The 20,462-nt window shown below is 40.7% G+C and overlaps 1 protein-coding gene across 1 annotated transcript; it reads right to left on the bottom strand.

Annotated features, from left to right (window-relative positions):
* Positions 1-16,330: 16,330 nt before the first annotated feature.
* TOMM5 (translocase of outer mitochondrial membrane 5 homolog (yeast)) lies at positions 16,331-19,513 on the bottom strand. Its single transcript, XM_008587232.1, has 2 exons — positions 19,326-19,513; positions 16,331-16,842 (listed from the first exon to the last, which is right to left on the bottom strand). Exons 1-2 carry the CDS (start codon positions 19,444-19,446, stop codon positions 16,808-16,810), a joined length of 156 nt encoding a protein of 51 aa, XP_008585454.1. The 5' UTR covers positions 19,447-19,513; the 3' UTR covers positions 16,331-16,807.
* Positions 19,514-20,462: the final 949 nt, after the last annotated feature.

Here is a 20,462-nt window from a genome sequence, read left to right as displayed (position 1 = left end):
CAAAGCAGGAATATATAAGTACTTTTTAACTTAGGAAACAATAAAGTAAAAAATAGGAATTGCTCTTTTATGGTGATGAACAACTTCTAAACAGTACAGTGCTTGCTAACAAAAGTGAGGGTTAGATTAAAAAAGAAAAGTGTTGCAGTATCTTTTCCTTCAACTTCTCTAACAGCATTGCTTCACTGAGCTATTTTATTAAGAATAATTCTTTTAAACAGTTTTAAGATTTTACTTTTATGTTCAATGAAGATTCTTTGCCTTTTGCATTATATGCTTAAGACCAGTGAAAACAAAATCAAGTATACTTAAAATTTTACAGTTGATATTAAGGTTCAATAGTAAGCTTATGAAACTCAAATAAGCTTATTCCCCAAAGGTATCCTGAAAACATTTAAAATTTAATTTTACTGATAATTTTAAGATGAACAATTCATTTGATCATTTTCCTACATTTTTATCTTAGTGCTTATCTATCACATTTCAAAAAACTTTTTTCAGTATCTTTATTATTTAAGTATCCTATATATTGTGTCTCTCCCATCAGCTCAAATAATCAGAGGCAATGCAATTTGAATTTTAGGAAGAAAAGCATCATATAAGCTCCCACTGCTATATTATATCCAGCAGTAGTCTCGTTGTTTCAGCAATGTCCCATAAAATCAGTCTCTAGCCTCTTGGTGTCATGAACATATTTGCACTTTCTTCCTAAATGAACAGCATAAATTGGGGGAGACTAAGTTGTGGTAGGAGATCAGATGTAGTCCTTGCCAGACTACTTCATATATGCTTAGTTGTGAAACCAACAAACTAACACTATCTCTTGTGGTAATAACCTGAAAGGCCATAGTTGGCGATATTTCTCTCTTCAGGAAACAAAATGAATGGATCCTATTTTTCAGGAACTCTTCTAGGTGCTGGGATACAGCAGTGAACATAATAGACAAAAACCCCTGCCCTCATCAAGCATATATTTGAGGGAGAATATGTTTAATAACAAATAACTAAGGAAAAAAACATTAAATGATAAGTGCCAGGACAAAAAATATAAGTATAATATAAATACAAAAAAATGTACATAAGTGTACAGCTTGGATTTTGACAAATTGAAATATCCTGAAACCTATAAAAGAGTTGGGAAAGGCCTCACTGAGAAATGCCATTAAAGCAAAAACCTGAAGAAGTGAGGCACTTGAGAATGTAAGGCAATTCCATGCAGAGGAAACAGCCTGGGGAAGAGCCCAGAGGTAGCAGCACGTCTGCTCTGGCTGAGGAAGCGAGGCCAGTGTGGCTGGAGTGTGGGGAAGGAGAGGAAGAAGATGAGATCAGCCAGGACCAGACTGTTCTGAACCTTAAGGGCAACCAGAAAACTTTGGCTTTTACTGAGATAGGAAGCCACTGGGGCATTTTCAAGTGGTATGTTCTAGCTAATTTGGACCATTCTGACTGCTGTGAGAACATACTGTAGAGGGATAAGGGTGGAAGCAGGGAGATTAGTTAGGAGGCTGTTGCAATAATTCAAAAGAGAAGTCATGGTGGATTGGCCCAGGATGGTAGCAATGAAGTTGGTGAGTGAAAGAACGACAGGACCCGAGCTGACAGTTCACCGGAGAAGTTCTGCTTTATTTGAGGNAATGTTAGGACCCGGAAGAGAAGCTGGAAAGGCGCCATGTTTTAGGGAATGTCTCCTTTGGAGTTTTATGGGGCCCTACAGTGAGAAGTCATCAGATTTTGATTACAATTCAGAAGTAGGTCCAGCAAGGTTTTCTGAGGGATTGGTATTGGATATGAAAGAGAGGAGTCAAGGATGACGATCAGGTTTTTGGTCTAAGCAACTGGAAAGACCGCTCCTGAGACCAAGAGAGGAGTACATTTCATGAAAGGGGGAAGATAGGGAGTTTGTTTTTGGACAAGTTTGGAATTAAGGGGCTGAGTTTAGGCTAGATACATAAAGTTGGAAGTCTGAAGCCCATAAATGGCATTTAAAGCCAAGAGACCAGATGAGATTACTAAAGGAGTTAGTGTAGAATCTACACTGTAGATAAAGAGGTCTGAGAACTGATGTGTGAAGTACTGCAACTTTCAGAGGTTAGAGGTGAAGAGGAACCAGCAAAAGAATCTGAGGAAGAGTGTAAGAGGAAAATTAGGAAAGCAAAGTGCTATGAAAGGCCCATGAGGTGGTTACAATAATGAGGCAGTGGCTGCCGATATAAGACGGATCAGTGTCAACCTTGACAAGGACTGTTTCAGAAGATGGGAGGGGATGCAAGCCTAATTAGAGTGGGTTCGAGAGAAAATGAAAGGAAGTAAATGAAAGTATGGACAACCGTATTGAAGCATTTAATTGTAAAAGAAAGCAGAGAAATGGGAAGGCAGGTGGAAGGGGTGAGGATTCAACAGGGTTAGGGTGGATGTGGTGGTGAAGCACCTAGATCACAATTTCAGGGCCAAGGTATTCATTCCCCCAGTGGCTAGGAGTGTTTGCTGCTGACAGCTCACAGCTGCATCCCTCTCAGCAACTGCCCTCAGCTGAAGGAAACTGCCCCCCCCCCCAGCAGCACACATCCAATGACTTGTTCATGCAGGGGTTCAAAGTCCCTACCCTCTTGCCTTAATTCAGGATTTCTCCGAAGAAAACCATCCTACCATCAAAGACACCCGTGAGATCCAGTAAAGCTGCTATTATAACCAGGGTGAGCAACCACCCCAGTTTGCACAAGACTGAGGGGTTTCCTGGGACTCAGGACTTTCAGTGCTAAAACAGGGACAGTCCTGAATGGTTGGTCACCCTAGTCACAGCTGCATCACACTTCAGCTTCTCCCCTGCCCAGGCTGTTTTACTTGCTCTCTAAAGTGTTTTTCTCAAAAGTACTCTCCCCAAAACCTCCAGCATTTTAATCTCAGCCATCTTCTCCAGTGAACAGATTGGATTTAATCAGGGTTGGGTTTTGACAGGGTAGTACATTGAAGACAGAGGGAGGGAAGAGTTGAAAGTGTGCACAAGAATGATTACAATGATAGCTAAGCAGAGGAGCACAGACACTAGGTGGTACGGAGAAGATTATAGGGCCAGGTGGAGCCAAAGAAATTAGTGTTAGAGAAAAGAATGCTTTAAGTTAAATCTATGTTATGACTGTGGGGTTGAGTGACTAAGGCAGGCTGAGGTCAGCAAATGACCTCTGAGAAAAAGCAGATTTGGGCAGAAAGGAACTCTCAATTTTTTTCCACCAAATCTAAACCCTTATCACATGTGGCAGAATAATACCCATACTCCCACCCCAAGATAGCCATGTCCTAATCTCCAAAACTGTGAATATGCTACTTCATATGGCAAAAGGAACTTTGCAGATGTGATTTTGTTAAGGATCTTGAGGTGGGGAAGATTATCCTAGATTATCTGGGTGTGTCCAATGTAATCACAAGGGTCCTTATAAAGGGGAGAAAGCTAGTTCAGAGTAGAAGATGTGACCACAGAAGCAGAGGGTGGAGTGGGAAGCCTCTAGAACTGGGAAAAATAAAGCACAGATTCTCCTGCAGCATTCTGACATCGGCACTATTCAGTCAACAGCAGTTTTCTAACATCAGCACTATACTGACACCAGCACTCTTATGTCAGGACTACACTGACATCAGTCCTATAGTGATCTCAGCTGGATTTTGATATCAGCATCCCTAGAACTTCCAGAAGGAATGTAGCTCTGCCAAAACCTTGATTTTAACCCCATAAAACCTATTCAAACTTCTGACTTCCAGGACTGTAGATAATAAACTTGTGTTGTTTTAAGTCACAAAGTTTGTAGTAATTTATTACAGCAGCAATAGAAAACTAATACATTTATAGCACTCCTTCCTACTTTTCCTATTACCATGTGTATTAGTCCATTTTTGTTGCTTATAAAAAAGTACACTGAACTGGGTGATTTATAAAGAAAAATGACATTTATTGCTTATTGCTTACAGTTTCTGAAGCTGGGAAGTCCAAAGTCCATCTGGTGGTGGCAACAGTGACCCGGAGGTCTCACATTGCAAGACGGTGGAAGCAGAGAAAGCACAGAGGCAGATTCTCTTCTTTTAAAGCCCTCAGAACCAGGTCCCTGACCACCATTTTTAATCCATTCACTACGCATGGTCCTGCAATCCAATCACCTCTTCAAGGCTCCACCTTTCAATTACTATAATTGGATTTCCCACCCTCTTTACAGTCACAGAGGGGGCTAAGTTCCTAATACATAAAACTTGGCAGATACAACTCAAGCTTCACTGAGTTTTGTGGGGACATAATTCAATCCAGTACACCATGGAATCTTCCTCTTCATATCTAGGGTAATCACTTACCCGTTCTACCTTTTGTGAATTTTATTATTCACTGCCTATGTGATCATTCTTTTTTTTTTTTTTTTGGTGGCTAGCAGGTATGGAGAGTTGAATCCTTGATCTTGGTGTTATAACTCTATAAACAACTGAGCTAACCAGCCAGCTCTTTTCTTGAAATACTCTCTGATCCTGGATTATCTTCTCTCTATATACTTTCTCAGCCATAACCATAGTTTTAATTACCATCTATTACCTAGAGGAAACTCCCAATGTTTATTTCAAGTTGAAATGTTGGCCATAGGTGGATAACTAAAATGTCCAATCAACATCTCCATCTCACAGACACTTGCAACTTAGCAGGTCAAAACCTGAACCTATTATTTTCCCCTTGAAACATATTCCTTAATTCAGCAAATGGCACCGCACCACCAACCCAGCTGTTTAAGCCAGAAATCAGGGAGTCTTCCTTGATGCCTTTTTTTTCTCTCTACATGTATCTGAATCAATACTGGCCTGCTCATTTACACCTTAGATCTCCCCTTCAAATCTGGTCCCCACATTGCATCCAATGCTGTTTTAAAGGGGCACCTCTGAACTCCCCACCTCAATATCAACATGATCCCTGCCTGATCTCCCTTCTCTACTTTTTCCCCCTAGATAAACCCAACTAACTCTTCAGGGAAACTCTCTCTGAACCTCTAGCAAGGTTAGGCCTTTCAGATTTTTACTCATAGATCATCCTATGGTGGATTACAGACCTCAAAAGGGCAGTCCCGTACCTGTCCATATCCTCAACTTCTTGCACAGTGCCTGACAGGAACTCAATAACTTTGATAAATGGGTAAATTTGTGGGGTTTTTCAAAGCCCAGATTCTTTTTTATTTTTTTTCCTTTTTGTCTTTTTTCGTGACCGGCAACGGATCGCAACCCTCACTGTTGCGCCCGTACCAGACCAGGACTGGCAACGGGATTGCAATCCTCGGTGTTGCGCCCGCACATCGCTCAGCCAGTGAGCGGCCGGTCTGTATGTGGGATCCGAACCCTCGGCAGGAGCACCGCCACGCTCCCAAGCGGTGCACTGTAGCAGTGCGCCACCGGGCCGGCCCTCAAAGCCCAGATTCTATGATCAATCATTACATCTGCAACAGAATAAACATCTCACCTTTAAAGTATATAAAACAGTTCTGTGACTTGCCTTTTCACACTTTGCCAAATTTTGCCCTTTACTTTAGCAGTGTCCTATAGGCCAAATCCAGCCTGTCATCTATTTCTGTAAATAAAGTTTTATTGGGACACAGCCATACCCATTTGTTTCCATATTGTCTTTGGCTGCTTTCACACAACAGCCAGAGTTGGCAGTTGACAGGGACCATAGAGCCCACAAAGTCTAAAATATTTACCATTTGACTCTTACCAGAAAGTTTGCCAACCCCTGCATTAGTGGCTTCTTTGATAACTTCAGCTACATGCAGAATTTATGAAAGTAATCAAGAGGAAAATGTCCAACTGATTTCCTTTCTATACTATCTCTAACACTGTCTGGTGCCTGGATCTTATAGGTAAAGCAATGTGTTTAGCTCAAGCAAAGGAGGGGGAAGAGAAAGAAATTCAGATTCCTGTACATTTTCTTCATTCCAAATGTAAGCCCAAGTTTGCCCGCCTGTAAACTACTGAACAACACATTGTTTTTTTTTTTTTTTTTTTTTTTTTTTTTTTTTTTCGTGACTGGCAATGGATCGCAACCCTCAGTGTCGCACCCGTACCGGACCGGGACCGGCAACGGGATCGCAACCCTCGGTGTTGCCCCTGCTCCCGCTCCTTGCTCAGCCAGTGAGCGGCTGGTCTGTATGTGGGATCCAAACCCTTGGCGGGAGTGCCACTGCGCTTCCCAAGTGGTGCACTGTAGCAGTGCGCCACCGGGCCGGCCCTGAACAACACATTGTTAACTGTAATGCTAACTTACTTCACAGAAGAGTTATGAAGAGCAATGATAAAGAAGATTTTTTAAAACTGGTACACTGGCAGCAGGAAAAACATTAACCTAATTTATGAGCAAAATTCCTACTAGGCTGGTATTCCCCTACATAACCTGTTTGTGTGGAATTAACATTTTCTCTTTACTACCTCCATTTCTTTCAATGACCCCATTTCAAGGGTTTACAAAACTCAACTTTGCTATGGTTCTTTACTATTTCACATTATATATTCAAACAAACTATATATATATATAAACCAAGCTATTTCCTAATTTCAGAACTGTTTATTCCAAGTATTGAACCCTCCAGCTGAGTTTAATGGCCTGAATTTTAAGAAGCTAGCTACAAAAACTGAACCATCACATTTTCTCTCATTCCAACCTGAACATACACTGGAATCCAGGGTAACAATCACACTTTTCCCAAGAAAAGCACGAAAGGATAGGATAGATAAATAAACATTAAAAGTCTCCTAAGCCTTGGCCAGCAGTTATTTATTAGCCACTGAAACTTTGAGTCTCAACCTCTCCATCCATAAAAATGGCATTAATATCAATTGGTTAAGGCTGTTGTTAGATAATGAATTTAAGTGTTGTCTGTAAACAATTAGAGAATCAGCACACTATCTCACAATATCTGGAAATATAAATGAAACCTATTTATGCAGTGAATACTAGCACAAATCACTTCTAAACACCTTATATCAAAGACTAACCATTAATAATAACATTTACCAAATGTCAAGCAACTGTGCCAACCACTCTACTTGAGCTTTCTCACTTAATCCTTACAACACTTTGAAGTAGACAGATGTTTCTATTATCCTAATTTTACAGTTGAAGAAAATGAGATTTAGAGAGCTTTACTTGCTGAAAGTCGTCCACCTCATAAGTGTTAGAGCCAGAACTCAAAATCAAGTCTGCTTGTATTTAGAGCCAGTGTTCATAACACAGTACTATATACTGCACCTACTTTAAATCAGAAATGGACATAAATTACTAAATGAAACACAGAATGACAGGATTAAAATACATGCTGTCTGGGTAAAGATGGTGAATTGAGCACATGTATCTACTTGTACTCCCTCCTGAAATCCCATCAAATGACAGTAAAGATTTTTGCTTGTTTTAAGGTATAAACCTAAAAGAATGGAAGAAGAGATGAGACAACAGCAACAAAAAATAAGAAGCTGGAAAGCAGATGGACAAATAGTAAATAATGTAGTAGACCCAAGAAAACTGAACTCTGAGCCAGCAGTAGGGAAAGAAAAAAGACAAAAGAAAAAAACAACCCAATTTAACATCACAGAATCCCTACAAGGCTCAGGAACTGGTGGCTTCATGTGCCTCAGGAAGTAGGGGGTGATAGGTAGATACTAAAACAATTGGCTAAAGGTTTAAGTAATCAGATGCTCTCGAAACTCTACAGAGCTAAGCAGCCTTCCTTCCCCAACTCACTCTCCTCATCAGTTTAATTTCTAAAAAGGGTAAAATAGAGGGTCTCTGGATTGTGGGACATGAGGCAGTGTAGGCAGGAGCACTGTACTCAAAACACAAAGATTCAGTGAGCAAATGCATACTGGATATTGAGACACACACACCCCTCTGCCCTGGGCCTCAGCATAGCCCTTTTTCCTCACTTGATTCCCAGAACACTGGCAAGGCCTTCATTCTTCACTTAGGAGACTGGAAGTCTGTATTCTCTAAGGAATGACCAGCTCAAGAGGAAATGCCTAAAGATATTGACACAAGTTTTCTCAATTAAATAGACCAACAGACCATCCTTTAGCAAAGCTCAGCATCAATAAGCTCCACCCACTCAGAGCCTCTATTCAATTTGTTAGTCCCTATTTTTAAGCATGAGCAGATTAACCAAGGATTACCAGATATCTAAGGAAAGCATCCAACACAAAAGAAACAAAAACAGAGAAAAGCAACTTTAGATAAAATAGACTATAGAGAAAAAAGAAAACTTCAAAAGTACTATTATTCTACCAAAGAGAAGGAGGAAAATGGAAGGGGAGGAAAATCAATATAAATTTACAAAATTCTGAGAACTAAAGAGCACAAGTTTTAAGTTTAAACAAGTTCACCAAGTGCCGAGCACAGTGAATTAAAATAAACACCACCAAAGTAGGTCATCATGAAATATAAGAATACTAGAGACAAAAGATCCCTGTTTTTCAGGGAGAAAAAATTTAGAATTCATAAAAAGATCAGGAATCAGTATGGTTTCAGATTTTTCAGCAGTAACACTAAAAGTTGGAGGCAATGGTACAATGCTTTAAAATTCTGAAAGAACATGACTTCCGACCTACAAGTCTTTATTGTATCAAACAAATATCTGGATAGAAAAAACACATTTTTAGACCAGCAAGGTCTTAAAACCATTTGCCTCCTATGTCACCTTCATCAAAACACTGCTGGAGAAGAGGGTCCATCAAAACAAGGAGCAGGGCCGGCTCACTTGGGAGAGTGTGGTGCTGATAACACCAAGGCCACGGGTTCAGATCCCTATATCTGGATGGCCAGTTAGCTCGCTTGGAGAGCGTGGTGCTGACAACACCAAGTCAAGGGTTAAGATCCCCTTACCGATCATCTTTAAAAAAAAAAAAAATGAGGAGTAAATCAAGAAGACACAAGATAACAGAAAACAAGAAATCCAACATGGGAGACGAGGGAAAGGAATTCCGAGGCTGATGGTGANAATGTTAGGACCCGGAAGAGAAGCTGGAAAGGCGCCATGTTTTAGGGAATGTCTCCTTTGGAGTTTTATGGGGCCCTACAGTGAGAAGTCATCAGATTTTGATTACAATTCAGAAGTAGGTCCAGCAAGGTTTTCTGAGGGATTGGTATTGGATATGAAAGAGAGGAGTCAAGGATGACGATCAGGTTTTTGGTCTAAGCAACTGGAAAGACCGCTCCTGAGACCAAGAGAGGAGTACATTTCATGAAAGGGGGAAGATAGGGAGTTTGTTTTTGGACAAGTTTGGAATTAAGGGGCTGAGTTTAGGCTAGATACATAAAGTTGGAAGTCTGAAGCCCATAAATGGCATTTAAAGCCAAGAGACCAGATGAGATTACTAAAGGAGTTAGTGTAGAATCTACACTGTAGATAAAGAGGTCTGAGAACTGATGTGTGAAGTACTGCAACTTTCAGAGGTTAGAGGTGAAGAGGAACCAGCAAAAGAATCTGAGGAAGAGTGTAAGAGGAAAATTAGGAAAGCAAAGTGCTATGAAAGGCCCATGAGGTGGTTACAATAATGAGGCAGTGGCTGCCGATATAAGACGGATCAGTGTCAACCTTGACAAGGACTGTTTCAGAAGATGGGAGGGGATGCAAGCCTAATTAGAGTGGGTTCGAGAGAAAATGAAAGGAAGTAAATGAAAGTATGGACAACCGTATTGAAGCATTTAATTGTAAAAGAAAGCAGAGAAATGGGAAGGCAGGTGGAAGGGGTGAGGATTCAACAGGGTTAGGGTGGATGTGGTGGTGAAGCACCTAGATCACAATTTCAGGGCCAAGGTATTCATTCCCCCAGTGGCTAGGAGTGTTTGCTGCTGACAGCTCACAGCTGCATCCCTCTCAGCAACTGCCCTCAGCTGAAGGAAACTGCCCCCCCCCCCCAGCAGCACACATCCAATGACTTGTTCATGCAGGGGTTCAAAGTCCCTACCCTCTTGCCTTAATTCAGGATTTCTCCGAAGAAAACCATCCTACCATCAAAGACACCCGTGAGATCCAGTAAAGCTGCTATTATAACCAGGGTGAGCAACCACCCCAGTTTGCACAAGACTGAGGGGTTTCCTGGGACTCAGGACTTTCAGTGCTAAAACAGGGACAGTCCTGAATGGTTGGTCACCCTAGTCACAGCTGCATCACACTTCAGCTTCTCCCCTGCCCAGGCTGTTTTACTTGCTCTCTAAAGTGTTTTTCTCAAAAGTACTCTCCCCAAAACCTCCAGCATTTTAATCTCAGCCATCTTCTCCAGTGAACAGATTGGATTTAATCAGGGTTGGGTTTTGACAGGGTAGTACATTGAAGACAGAGGGAGGGAAGAGTTGAAAGTGTGCACAAGAATGATTACAATGATAGCTAAGCAGAGGAGCACAGACACTAGGTGGTACGGAGAAGATTATAGGGCCAGGTGGAGCCAAAGAAATTAGTGTTAGAGAAAAGAATGCTTTAAGTTAAATCTATGTTATGACTGTGGGGTTGAGTGACTAAGGCAGGCTGAGGTCAGCAAATGACCTCTGAGAAAAAGCAGATTTGGGCAGAAAGGAACTCTCAATTTTTTTCCACCAAATCTAAACCCTTATCACATGTGGCAGAATAATACCCATACTCCCACCCCAAGATAGCCATGTCCTAATCTCCAAAACTGTGAATATGCTACTTCATATGGCAAAAGGAACTTTGCAGATGTGATTTTGTTAAGGATCTTGAGGTGGGGAAGATTATCCTAGATTATCTGGGTGTGTCCAATGTAATCACAAGGGTCCTTATAAAGGGGAGAAAGCTAGTTCAGAGTAGAAGATGTGACCACAGAAGCAGAGGGTGGAGTGGGAAGCCTCTAGAACTGGGAAAAATAAAGCACAGATTCTCCTGCAGCATTCTGACATCGGCACTATTCAGTCAACAGCAGTTTTCTAACATCAGCACTATACTGACACCAGCACTCTTATGTCAGGACTACACTGACATCAGTCCTATAGTGATCTCAGCTGGATTTTGATATCAGCATCCCTAGAACTTCCAGAAGGAATGTAGCTCTGCCAAAACCTTGATTTTAACCCCATAAAACCTATTCAAACTTCTGACTTCCAGGACTGTAGATAATAAACTTGTGTTGTTTTAAGTCACAAAGTTTGTAGTAATTTATTACAGCAGCAATAGAAAACTAATACATTTATAGCACTCCTTCCTACTTTTCCTATTACCATGTGTATTAGTCCATTTTTGTTGCTTATAAAAAAGTACACTGAACTGGGTGATTTATAAAGAAAAATGACATTTATTGCTTATTGCTTACAGTTTCTGAAGCTGGGAAGTCCAAAGTCCATCTGGTGGTGGCAACAGTGACCCGGAGGTCTCACATTGCAAGACGGTGGAAGCAGAGAAAGCACAGAGGCAGATTCTCTTCTTTTAAAGCCCTCAGAACCAGGTCCCTGACCACCATTTTTAATCCATTCACTACGCATGGTCCTGCAATCCAATCACCTCTTCAAGGCTCCACCTTTCAATTACTATAATTGGATTTCCCACCCTCTTTACAGTCACAGAGGGGGCTAAGTTCCTAATACATAAAACTTGGCAGATACAACTCAAGCTTCACTGAGTTTTGTGGGGACATAATTCAATCCAGTACACCATGGAATCTTCCTCTTCATATCTAGGGTAATCACTTACCTGTTCTACCTTTTGTGAATTTTATTATTCACTGCCTATGTGATCATTCTTTTTTTTTTTTTTTTGGTGGCTAGCAGGTATGGAGAGTTGAATCCTTGATCTTGGTGTTATAACTCTATAAACAACTGAGCTAACCAGCCAGCTCTTTTCTTGAAATACTCTCTGATCCTGGATTATCTTCTCTCTATATACTTTCTCAGCCATAACCATAGTTTTAATTACCATCTATTACCTAGAGGAAACTCCCAATGTTTATTTCAAGTTGAAATGTTGGCCATAGGTGGATAACTAAAATGTCCAATCAACATCTCCATCTCACAGACACTTGCAACTTAGCAGGTCAAAACCTGAACCAAACCCTTGGCGGGAGTGCCACTGCGCTTCCCAAGTGGTGCACTGTAGCAGTGCGCCACCGGGCCGGCCCTGAACAACACATTGTTAACTGTAATGCTAACTTACTTCACAGAAGAGTTATGAAGAGCAATGATAAAGAAGATTTTTTAAAACTGGTACACTGGCAGCAGGAAAAACATTAACCTAATTTATGAGCAAAATTCCTACTAGGCTGGTATTCCCCTACATAACCTGTTTGTGTGGAATTAACATTTTCTCTTTACTACCTCCATTTCTTTCAATGACCCCATTTCAAGGGTTTACAAAACTCAACTTTGCTATGGTTCTTTACTATTTCACATTATATATTCAAACAAACTATATATATATATAAACCAAGCTATTTCCTAATTTCAGAACTGTTTATTCCAAGTATTGAACCCTCCAGCTGAGTTTAATGGCCTGAATTTTAAGAAGCTAGCTACAAAAACTGAACCATCACATTTTCTCTCATTCCAACCTGAACATACACTGGAATCCAGGGTAACAATCACACTTTTCCCAAGAAAAGCACGAAAGGATAGGATAGATAAATAAACATTAAAAGTCTCCTAAGCCTTGGCCAGCAGTTATTTATTAGCCACTGAAACTTTGAGTCTCAACCTCTCCATCCATAAAAATGGCATTAATATCAATTGGTTAAGGCTGTTGTTAGATAATGAATTTAAGTGTTGTCTGTAAACAATTAGAGAATCAGCACACTATCTCACAATATCTGGAAATATAAATGAAACCTATTTATGCAGTGAATACTAGCACAAATCACTTCTAAACACCTTATATCAAAGACTAACCATTAATAATAACATTTACCAAATGTCAAGCAACTGTGCCAACCACTCTACTTGAGCTTTCTCACTTAATCCTTACAACACTTTGAAGTAGACAGATGTTTCTATTATCCTAATTTTACAGTTGAAGAAAATGAGATTTAGAGAGCTTTACTTGCTGAAAGTCGTCCACCTCATAAGTGTTAGAGCCAGAACTCAAAATCAAGTCTGCTTGTATTTAGAGCCAGTGTTCATAACACAGTACTATATACTGCACCTACTTTAAATCAGAAATGGACATAAATTACTAAATGAAACACAGAATGACAGGATTAAAATACATGCTGTCTGGGTAAAGATGGTGAATTGAGCACATGTATCTACTTGTACGCCCTCCTGAAATCCCATCAAATGACAGTAAAGATTTTTGCTTGTTTTAAGGTATAAACCTAAAAGAATGGAAGAAGAGATGAGACAACAGCAACAAAAAATAAGAAGCTGGAAAGCAGATGGACAAATAGTAAATAATGTAGTAGACCCAAGAAAACTGAACTCTGAGCCAGCAGTAGGGAAAGAAAAAAGACAAAAGAAAAAAACAACCCAATTTAACATCACAGAATCCCTACAAGGCTCAGGAACTGGTGGCTTCATGTGCCTCAGGAAGTAGGGGGTGATAGGTAGATACTAAAACAATTGGCTAAAGGTTTAAGTAATCAGATGCTCTCGAAACTCTACAGAGCTAAGCAGCCTTCCTTCCCCAACTCACTCTCCTCATCAGTTTAATTTCTAAAAAGGGTAAAATAGAGGGTCTCTGGATTGTGGGACATGAGGCAGTGTAGGCAGGAGCACTGTACTCAAAACACAAAGATTCAGTGAGCAAATGCATACTGGATATTGAGACACACACACCCCTCTGCCCTGGGCCTCAGCATAGCCCTTTTTCCTCACTTGATTCCCAGAACACTGGCAAGGCCTTCATTCTTCACTTAGGAGACTGGAAGTCTGTATTCTCTAAGGAATGACCAGCTCAAGAGGAAATGCCTAAAGATATTGACACAAGTTTTCTCAATTAAATAGACCAACAGACCATCCTTTAGCAAAGCTCAGCATCAATAAGCTCCACCCACTCAGAGCCTCTATTCAATTTGTTAGTCCCTATTTTTAAGCATGAGCAGATTAACCAAGGATTACCAGATATCTAAGGAAAGCATCCAACACAAAAGAAACAAAAACAGAGAAAAGCAACTTTAGATAAAATAGACTATAGAGAAAAAAGAAAACTTCAAAAGTACTATTATTCTACCAAAGAGAAGGAGGAAAATGGAAGGGGAGGAAAATCAATATAAATTTACAAAATTCTGAGAACTAAAGAGCACAAGTTTTAAGTTTAAACAAGTTCACCAAGTGCCGAGCACAGTGAATTAAAATAAACACCACCAAAGTAGGTCATCATGAAATATAAGAATACTAGAGACAAAAGATCCCTGTTTTTCAGGGAGAAAAAATTTAGAATTCATAAAAAGATCAGGAATCAGTATGGTTTCAGATTTTTCAGCAGTAACACTAAAAGTTGGAGGCAATGGTACAATGCTTTAAAATTCTGAAAGAACATGACTTCCGACCTACAAGTCTTTATTGTATCAAACAAATATCTGGATAGAAAAAACACATTTTTAGACCAGCAAGGTCTTAAAACCATTTGCCTCCTATGTCACCTTCATCAAAACACTGCTGGAGAAGAGGGTCCATCAAAACAAGGAGCAGGGCCGGCTCACTTGGGAGAGTGTGGTGCTGATAACACCAAGGCCACGGGTTCAGATCCCTATATCTGGATGGCCAGTTAGCTCGCTTGGAGAGCGTGGTGCTGACAACACCAAGTCAAGGGTTAAGATCCCCTTACCGATCATCTTTAAAAAAAAAAAAAATGAGGAGTAAATCAAGAAGACACAAGATAACAGAAAACAAGAAATCCAACATGGGAGACGAGGGAAAGGAATTCCGAGGCTGATGGTGAAGGGAGTCCCCAGAAAATAGCCATATTCAGGCATAGAAGACTATCATCAGTTCAGATTGGGACAGGTCAGAAGGCTCTTAGAAAAGCTTACTTAGGAAAATGAAACAGAGTACCTAAAGGAACTGAACATTGTGAGCAATTTAGATAAATGGCAAAAAGTTTAGATGATTTAGTAGAAAGTTCATAGAAAATTGGGGCTGGCCCGTGGCTCACTTGAGAGAGTGTGGTGCTGACAATAACAAGTCGAGGGTTAAGATCCCCTTACTGGTCATCTTTAAAAAAAAAAAGTTCATAGAAAACTAAGCCTCGGGAAAACAAAGATATGCAGGAAAAGAAAACCGAAAACAGCACTTAGAGTCCTAATGATACTGATCTAATCAAAATCACTAAATTATACAAAAATACTGCTTTATACATTGGAAAGAAGAGGTAACAAGAAGTGTGTGAGTGATGGAGATAAGAGGAGGAAAGAAGGGCCGGCCTGGTGGCGCACTGCTACAGTGCGCCGCTTGGGAGCGTGGCGGCGCTCCCGGCGAGGGTTCGGATCCCACATACAGACCGGCCGCTCACTGGCTGAGCGAGGTGCGGGCGCAACACCGAGGGTTGCAATCCCGTGGCCGGACCCGGTCCGGTATGGGCGCGACACTGAGGGTTGCGATCCATTGCCAGTCACGAAAAAAGACCAATCCCGTGGCCGGACCCGGTCCGGTATGGGCGTGACACTGAGGGTTGCGATCCGTTGCCAGTCACGAAAAAAGACAAAAAAGGAAAAAAAAAAAAAAGAGGAGGAAAGAAACCTAAATCCTGATATACATTGAGAAGTCAGCAGGCAATTCCTAAAACAGAAAAATCATAAGGTAACAATACCATCATGTTATTTAGAAACATAGAGGCAAAATCAATATAATTAGCTAAAAAGAGGTGAATGCAGTTGCCTCTAGGGAGGTTAAGGACTACCCCCATATGAGGCAAAAGTTTGTTTCTCCCAACAAACCTGGAGAACTATTTGACTTAAAAATACAGGCTGTGTATCCCTAATCCAAAAATCCAAAACTTTTTGAGCACAGACGTGACACTCAAAGGAAATGCTCACCCAAGCATTTTGGATTAGGGATGCTGAATTGGTTAGTATACAATGCAAATACTGCAAAATCCAAAAAATCTGAAATCTGAGACACTTCTGGTCCCAAGTATTTCAGATAGGGATACTCAACTTGTACAGCATTTTTTCCTTTGGTGGTATTACATATATTCAGCATCAAGCAGTAATGCTACCTTTCACTAAGACTGCTTGGCAATAAAACATAATGACACTTTATCAGGATGAGCAAATTCTCAAGTCCAAAACAAGAGAAACTCAACTTAATGCACTTATAATAACCACAAGATTAGAATAGTCTAACAAGTGACTGTTGGTTTGCAGAAAAAGTGGGATAAGAAAAATAAAAACCTAATTTTTCTTAATTGGTACATTTATTTAAAATATAGTCTAATGGTCCTGTGTTTAAATGTCATTGTGGTTACATGCTGACTTTCATGAAACATAACTGATTGTGTCCATACACTCTGGACAGAAGTAAAAAGGAAAACAGAAAAGACAGTGCCATTTCAGACATAATTCCCTTATAATTAATACTTGCTAGAAAATGAAATTTGACATTATTTACGATTACACCAACATTCACAGAGGTTGAATATCACAGGCGTAAGGGGGCACAATATGACAAGACGTCTTTTTATACTTCCCAAATAGTTTTATATTTTAGCTGTGAAGGTCAGTTACCGGAGCCAAACTTGTTCTTAACAAGTAGAATTTTTATGTCCATTCAATCAGAGTCTCTTACAACTTTCTGGGCCTATTCACTTGCAGATAGGAGTAGAAACTGTAACCAGGTTCTTCATATCATGCATTCACATGTGATGCCCAATCTTCATATGCTATCCAATTTCTTTAAGATAAAAGGAGCTGAAAGAAAAACAAACTCATAGTTAGTTTTCAGATCTTCCAGCCCATAGGCTACATAATAAAATTATAACATTGGGTTAAAATCTTACAGGTTTAGTTTAACATGTTTTCTGAAATCAATTCCAAGTGATGGTCAAGCCTCTGTCTACGCAACCCAGCAAAAGGAACTAACTGCTTTCCAAAGCAGCCCATTCCAGTGTCACTCAGCTATGATTATTATAAAACTCACTCTCACATTAAATAAAATCTTTTCTACAGATAGTTCTTCCCCTTAGGGCTATAAGGAGTAAATCCAATCTCTTTCAAATGACAACACTTTACTTTGGTGATTTATTTTAACTGTAAAAAGAACAATACTCTAGAGACAAAACAAATTGGTATTTTTCATCTTTAAAAACTAGTCTGACAGAAAGCTGAGGGTAGGGGAAATCAACACTGAACTAGGGAACAAGAAAAGCTGGACACCTATTTTGATTCTCACTGATTAGTTGTATTTATCACTTATGCCTTCCAGATCACGTCTGATTCAGTTTTAGTTATCAGGAGGGTCTGATAAGATGGTGTACACAGAAATGTCTAGAAAATTAAGTGTTGTCATATGGATCTAAAGAAGTGATATTACTGTCCTGTGCTTTGGCCAAAAATCTTCCAGAATGACCTTCTTTCTGAATACTCATACTAATACAGGAGGGTCTGATAAGATGGTGTACACAGAAATGTCTAGAAAATTAAGTGTTGTCATATGGATCTAAAGAAGTGATATTATTGTCCTGTGCTTTGGCCAAAAATCTTCCAGAATGACCTTCTTTCTGAATACTCATACTAATAGAACATTTTGCTAATATTAAACTGAAGATACTGAGATCTGTCAGAAGCTGAAAAAGTCAGCAGCACATCTAATCTTTTCCACTAATTCTTAATTAGAGGAAAAAAAATCCATTAAATGAAGCATGGATAAACAAAATGTGGTATATTCACGCAATAGAATCTTACATAACCATAAAAAGGAATGAAGTTCTGACACATGCTACACTATGAATGAACCTTGAAAATATTATGCTAAGTGAAATAAGTCAGACACAAAAGCCCACATATTGTACAATTTTATTTATATAAGATGTTCAGAATAGGCAAGTCAATAGAGAAAAAGCACATTAGTGGTTGCCAAGAGCTGGAGAAAGAGGGAAAGAAAATGTTCTAAAATTTATTGGGGCAATGACTGCACAACTCTGACTATGCTAAAAACCACTGATTGTACACTTTAAGTGGGGTACTGTATAATATACAAATTATATCTCAAATTAAAAAGTGATAATAAACCAACTCATATCAAATACAAAGGTCATTGGGAAGAAGCAAATATTTTACTGGCAGCTAGATCAGCAAAAAAAGGCAAGAGGGGGAAATAAGTAAATTTGGGAGTTGCAAGAATAAGAGGGACGATATGGGCTTTTGTGTTCCCCAAGGCTCCCTCTCCTAGGGAAGCAAAGTAATACCCAGATAGCGAAAGAGGCACTGAATAAGGGAGACCCTAGCCTCAGAAAGCTCGGGCCTAGGCCCAACATGAGCCTTCCAAAGCCTGATTTTGGTATGGCCTTCATCTATTCAAACCATCCCTGCCTCTCCATCCAGACGGGTCAACAATATACAGCATGGAAAAATGAAAAGGACACTGAACAGAGAATGAGAAGGCCGAATCAAGTCACTTCTGAGACGCACATCAGTAAAATTAGGGAACTAATCTATAAAGCTGCTTCCAGCTCTTATATTCAGTGCGCCTGTAACTAATACCTTCCATAAGTCCCCTCTGAAAACTGAGTTCTCCCTTGCAAAAGAGATATAAAGAATCTTAGGCCCTGCCTCCTTCAAAGGGCCACTGCCAGGACCAAATAATTTAAGTAGCTTTCTGCCAACTGTAAAAATGAAATAAAACCTTATGCACTTGGACTAATCCTGTAGACTCATACCCTTTTCTTCTCATTTCTTAAAAAACAAATCAGAACAATTATTTATTTCACTCTCTGTACAAATAAACATAAAGGAAGCAAAACCTTTTGGATTACAAAGGTCAGTACTGAAGGAAGGGAAGCTGGTATTGAGTTAAAAGCTCTGGATTCTAGGTCAACATGATTCACTGAATCGCCGAATGACCTTCGGCCAGCCACTTCTCTACTCTGGGACTGTTTGATTGCAAAATGAGGGAGTTGTTCTGGGGGATAATCCTTGAAGCTCTCTCAATTCAAACGCTGTTAAGGCCGGGCGAGCCAGGACGATTAACCGCGCGCGCCGGGCCACCACGTGCACCTAGGCACCCGGACACTGACCCTCAGACCTTAAGAGCGCGCACACCCCTTGCTCCCCGCGACCGCTCAGTTCAGCTCCTCAAGGGCCCCCAGTGGGCTGCCCTGTAGGAATAGAGTTGGGTGGGCGGTGTCGGCGAGCTCCCTGATGGTCTCACGGTCACGGTCCGGGAGGACACTCACTGACTCGGAGCAGGGCCACGTAGATGAGGAAATTCCGTACGGAAGAGATCACATCCTCGCGCATCTTCCGTTTCATCTCCTCCGGGTCCAGCTTCGGCGCAAGGCCCTCGATTCGGAACATCGCGGTTCTATCCCGGCTGCTTCCAGCCGCCGTGCTTCGCTCTCCCCAGTGGCTGCCTCGCTCCGGGAACTCGGCCCAACCCCACTTCCGGTTTCCACCCCACATTTCCGCGCACGAGAAAGGGAGCCTGCGAGGGACAACCTTCTTCCTGCTCGAGCCGACTTGACGAAGGGCGGCCTGAAGGGGGCGGCAGCAGTCTTAGCGGCGCAGAGTCGGGCTCCTCCAGGCCGTTTCTTTAATAACCTCTGTCTTGAGATGGGAGCCCCGGGCTGCAAATTGTTTTAAGGCCCGGAGTGGGCTGCGCATACAGGTACCCCTGTAAATAATAGTAAACATTTATTGATTACTCAATACAATTCTACCTCATGAATTAGATATTACAATCTTCATTGCCTAGATTATAAAATTGAAGCACAGAGATCTTTAGAAAAACGACTTGCCCAAATGTGCTTTAACATACCTCAGGGAGAAAAAAAGTGTTGAGGAAGAGAAATGAAACGATATTAGCAAAACATTGAAAACGAAAAACTGGTGATTAGTACATCATTTTAGCTAATTAATCTAGTCTATCTCGCGTATATTTGAAATCTTCCACGGTAAATTAAAACGAGACGAAGATGATGAAACTTGCCCAAGATCACCCAACTAGTAAATGGCAGGGCAGGGTTTTTACCTCGTTATGCCTGTGGGACATGCCTCGTTATGCCAGAGACAGTTTTTAACATTTTCCATGCCATTGTTGTATTCTCATTTCTGGAGTTAACTGTTCCTTACAAGTTATCGTATTGGCCCAGTACTACAGCACGTATAAAGCGGGTTCAAATCTGATTAACATTTTGCTGTTGAGGAGAGGGAGGCTCAGAAACCAAGTGCACTAGTCTACAGGGTTCTGACTGAGAAAACTATAACTTCACGTTGAATTCTCGTCCCCCTGCACCCCACTGCTCCTCTGTTAGTCTTTAACAGTTAGTACCCGCATGGATGGATTACTGGAGTCAGAAGGCAGAAGTTTAATG

This window comes from Galeopterus variegatus, unplaced genomic scaffold (genome assembly GCF_000696425.1).
Source record: "Galeopterus variegatus unplaced genomic scaffold, G_variegatus-3.0.2 Scaffold11, whole genome shotgun sequence".
Lineage (NCBI taxonomy): Eukaryota > Metazoa > Chordata > Mammalia > Dermoptera > Cynocephalidae > Galeopterus > Galeopterus variegatus.
The sequence above is the reverse complement of the archived record's forward strand: the minus strand, read 5'-3'. Positions and strand labels throughout refer to the sequence as shown.

What these genes read in the sequence shown, in the direction of transcription:
- TOMM5 (XM_008587232.1), bottom strand. Translation starts at nt 19,446, where the DNA reads ATGTTCCGAATCGAGGGCCTTGCGCCGAAGCTGGACCCGGAGGAGATG. An exon ending in CGTGGCCCTGCTCCGAGTCA is followed by an intron (nt 16,843 to 19,325) that starts GTGAGTGTCCTC and finishes TTTTTCTTTCAG; the next exon opens with CTCCTTTTATCTTAAAGAAA.